The 2,561-nt window shown below is 59.9% G+C and overlaps 1 protein-coding gene across 1 annotated transcript in view; it reads left to right on the top strand.

Annotated features, from left to right (window-relative positions):
- JMJD6 (jumonji domain containing 6, arginine demethylase and lysine hydroxylase) overlaps positions 1 to 2,555 on the top strand; it is an 8,968-nt gene extending 6,413 nt beyond the window's left edge. Inside the window, exon 7 of the mRNA XM_029926788.1 lies at positions 350 to 2,555. Within this exon, the coding sequence (XP_029782648.1) occupies positions 350 to 386 (37 nt within the window). The 3' untranslated portion in view covers positions 387 to 2,555. The remainder of the gene's footprint in view (positions 1 to 349) is intronic.
- Positions 2,556 to 2,561: the final 6 nt, after the last annotated feature.

The following is a 2,561-nucleotide window of genomic DNA, read 5'->3' as shown; positions in this document are numbered from 1 at the left end:
TTTCTTCAGTGCGTCCTGAAAGTCTAGGACCCATGTTCCTTCCTGTTTGTTTCCTCTTTCTCCACAGTCAGACCCAGATTCCCCGGAAGTTCGGGTGTCCTGTTCGCCCGAATTCATGAGACTGGAACGTGTGTTCCTCAACCCAGTTGTCCTCTCCACGGCCACTTAGATGTCTCTTCGTCCTTTTTAACGCGTCTGTGTTGTCACAGGCTCCTGCCTGCCCGTGATGTGTCGCTGACGTGTAGAAGGGTGTCGGGACGGCCCCGCCCCTCATGGCGCGTGGGGTCCTGGGGTGGCACCGGCTGTGCCGTCCACACCTGATTACAGGCGGCTGTGCTTTCCTTGGCAGGATTAGGGACACTTGTGGAGGCCGGGCTCACCCCTGAGCAGATACAGAGACTGTCCCTGAGGTGGCTTCCTGTGTGCGCGGTTGGCGGCCGCCCGGCTCCGTCTTCACGTCCTCTGCTCCCTCCTTCTCCTCTGTCTTCTTTGAATTTGGATAATCCTTCTCTGGTCCGAGCTTCTGTCTTCAGTCAAACGCTGTTTTCACTGCTTCCTAAGACTCGATGGCCACGAACTTGAAACGCTCCCCAGGCTCGGCGAGACCCGAACACCAAAGGCCCGGGTGCCGCTGGGGAGGAGGTCTGCGCTGCCTCCTTTAAGCCGCGCTGCTCCACTTCGAGGCCCGAGGGCCGTGACCTGCTGAGCGTCTCCTGCGGCCGATCCGTCGCCGGCCGCGTTGGTGCAGAACCTCCGCCGTCCAGGCACACAAGCGGGCCCTGAGCGGCGTGTGGACACAGACTTGTGTGCAAGCCAGTTAGAAGGGCCACACGGGTGCCCCCTCCCTGTCGGTCACCCTTGGTCGGGAGCCTGGCTCAGTGGCCGCGACCCAGCCGGGCGCGTGGCCCCCGCTCCCGGCTGTGAGCACTGTCCTGTGACGCCTTCCCTTCTCTCCGCCGTCAGAGCCTCTTGCGTCCCACCGGTGTCTGGGTGCAGGGTGTTTTGAGGGGGAAGGATGACACGTCAGGGGTTTTGTGTGGGAACAGCGGGACAGGACAGGTGTTTGGTGTGTTCTTGTCACAGAGCGTAAAGGGTGCACGGGGGCCCCTTCTAACAGACGCATCCTGTCCTTTCCTACCCCGTGGCCCAGGCCTTAGAGATGCCATGATGAGCGTCCCTCTTTGACCAGCAGACATTAGGCGGGTGGCTGGGGCTGCACGTCTGGAGTGCGTTCCCGTACGCTGGCTCTCATCTTGGGAGCCGCCGGGCTTCTCGGTCGCTGCGGCATGGATGCTTGGGGGTCGCCCAGCCGGTCCCATTGCCCTCGTCATAATCCGTCCCTAAGTTCAACTACCTTTAAAGTAAGAGGGGGCTTGTCAGGGACGTGCCCAGCAGGAGGCCCCGAGCAGGCTGCCCTCTTCCGGGTGGGAGTGCGGGCCAGGGTGTCAGCAGCCGAAAGAGCTCCCCCTGCGGTCTCCCGGACGAGCAGTGCGCACACGCGGCCCGGGACCCGTGGTGTCGCCTCCCCAGATCCCCCCTGAACATGGATTCGAGCTGGGGACTCCAGGGCTCCTCTGTGCAGAGGCTGCATTTTTAATAGACTGGTTATCGTTTCTGGATGCGAGGTCGGCCACGTGGCTTTACTCCAGGAGGCCAGGCCCTGTTTTGTCTCAGTTTCCTGCGTCCTCAAATGCCGATCCAAAGAAGTGGCCGGACTGGACGGAGAACATCCGCCACCGTCCTCAGTGTTGGCAGCTGTCACCTGCCCTCCTTTCCCCGCCACGGCTCAGGCAGCCCGGGCGCCAGGGTGTGCGAGGCTGTGAGTGACCTCAGACGTGACTTGTAATCTGTTTGCATTAGTACCTGAATGGTGTTCCTCCTCCTCCTTTTTAAAAGTTTCTTGCCATCTTCAAAATGCTTTTTTCTTTTCCCCAGTATTGCCACGGGGCCCTCTCCCCGTCCTCTCAAATTCATACCAACTGCCCTCTAACCTCCTTCTCGAGGAAAAACAAAAGCAAAAGGCTGTTTGCCGCCAGGGGGCATGGTGGGACACGTTTGTCCTGCCTGGGACAGGGTAGTGTGATTTGTTCCTGTTGACAGACAGCACTCAGAAATAAGGGACCCAGCTCATCTGACCCCAGATTACACACTGTCATTCGGCTCTCGCCGGCCCACAGATGACCACGGGCCAGGCTTCGTTTTAGCCAGGCCCGGATTCAGCACCTCTCACCCCACCCGTTAAACTGTCACCATGGGCCAGCGAGCACCCCAGTATGGAAATAAAGCAGGGATGGGGTGTGGGAACCGTGAGAAGGGAGTGGAGTGATAGCCAGGCCCTCAGGACAAGGTAGAAGGTGGGGGCCAGGGGCCACCTGTTCTGATGTTAACCCTTCTGCCCAGGTGGCCTGAGCTGCCCCTCTGTGTGCCATCTGCGGCAGTGAGGCGGGGTACCGCGTGAAACTACTTCTAGGGATTCTTGAACTTAAAACCAACAAGCCGGGTCCTGAACAAGGGCTCTTGGACCAGTAGCAGCTGATAGGAGCAGGTGGATGAAGGCAGCG

This window comes from Suricata suricatta, chromosome 17 (genome assembly GCF_006229205.1).
Source record: "Suricata suricatta isolate VVHF042 chromosome 17, meerkat_22Aug2017_6uvM2_HiC, whole genome shotgun sequence".
Lineage (NCBI taxonomy): Eukaryota > Metazoa > Chordata > Mammalia > Carnivora > Herpestidae > Suricata > Suricata suricatta.
This window is presented reverse-complemented; position numbering and strand designations above follow the sequence as displayed.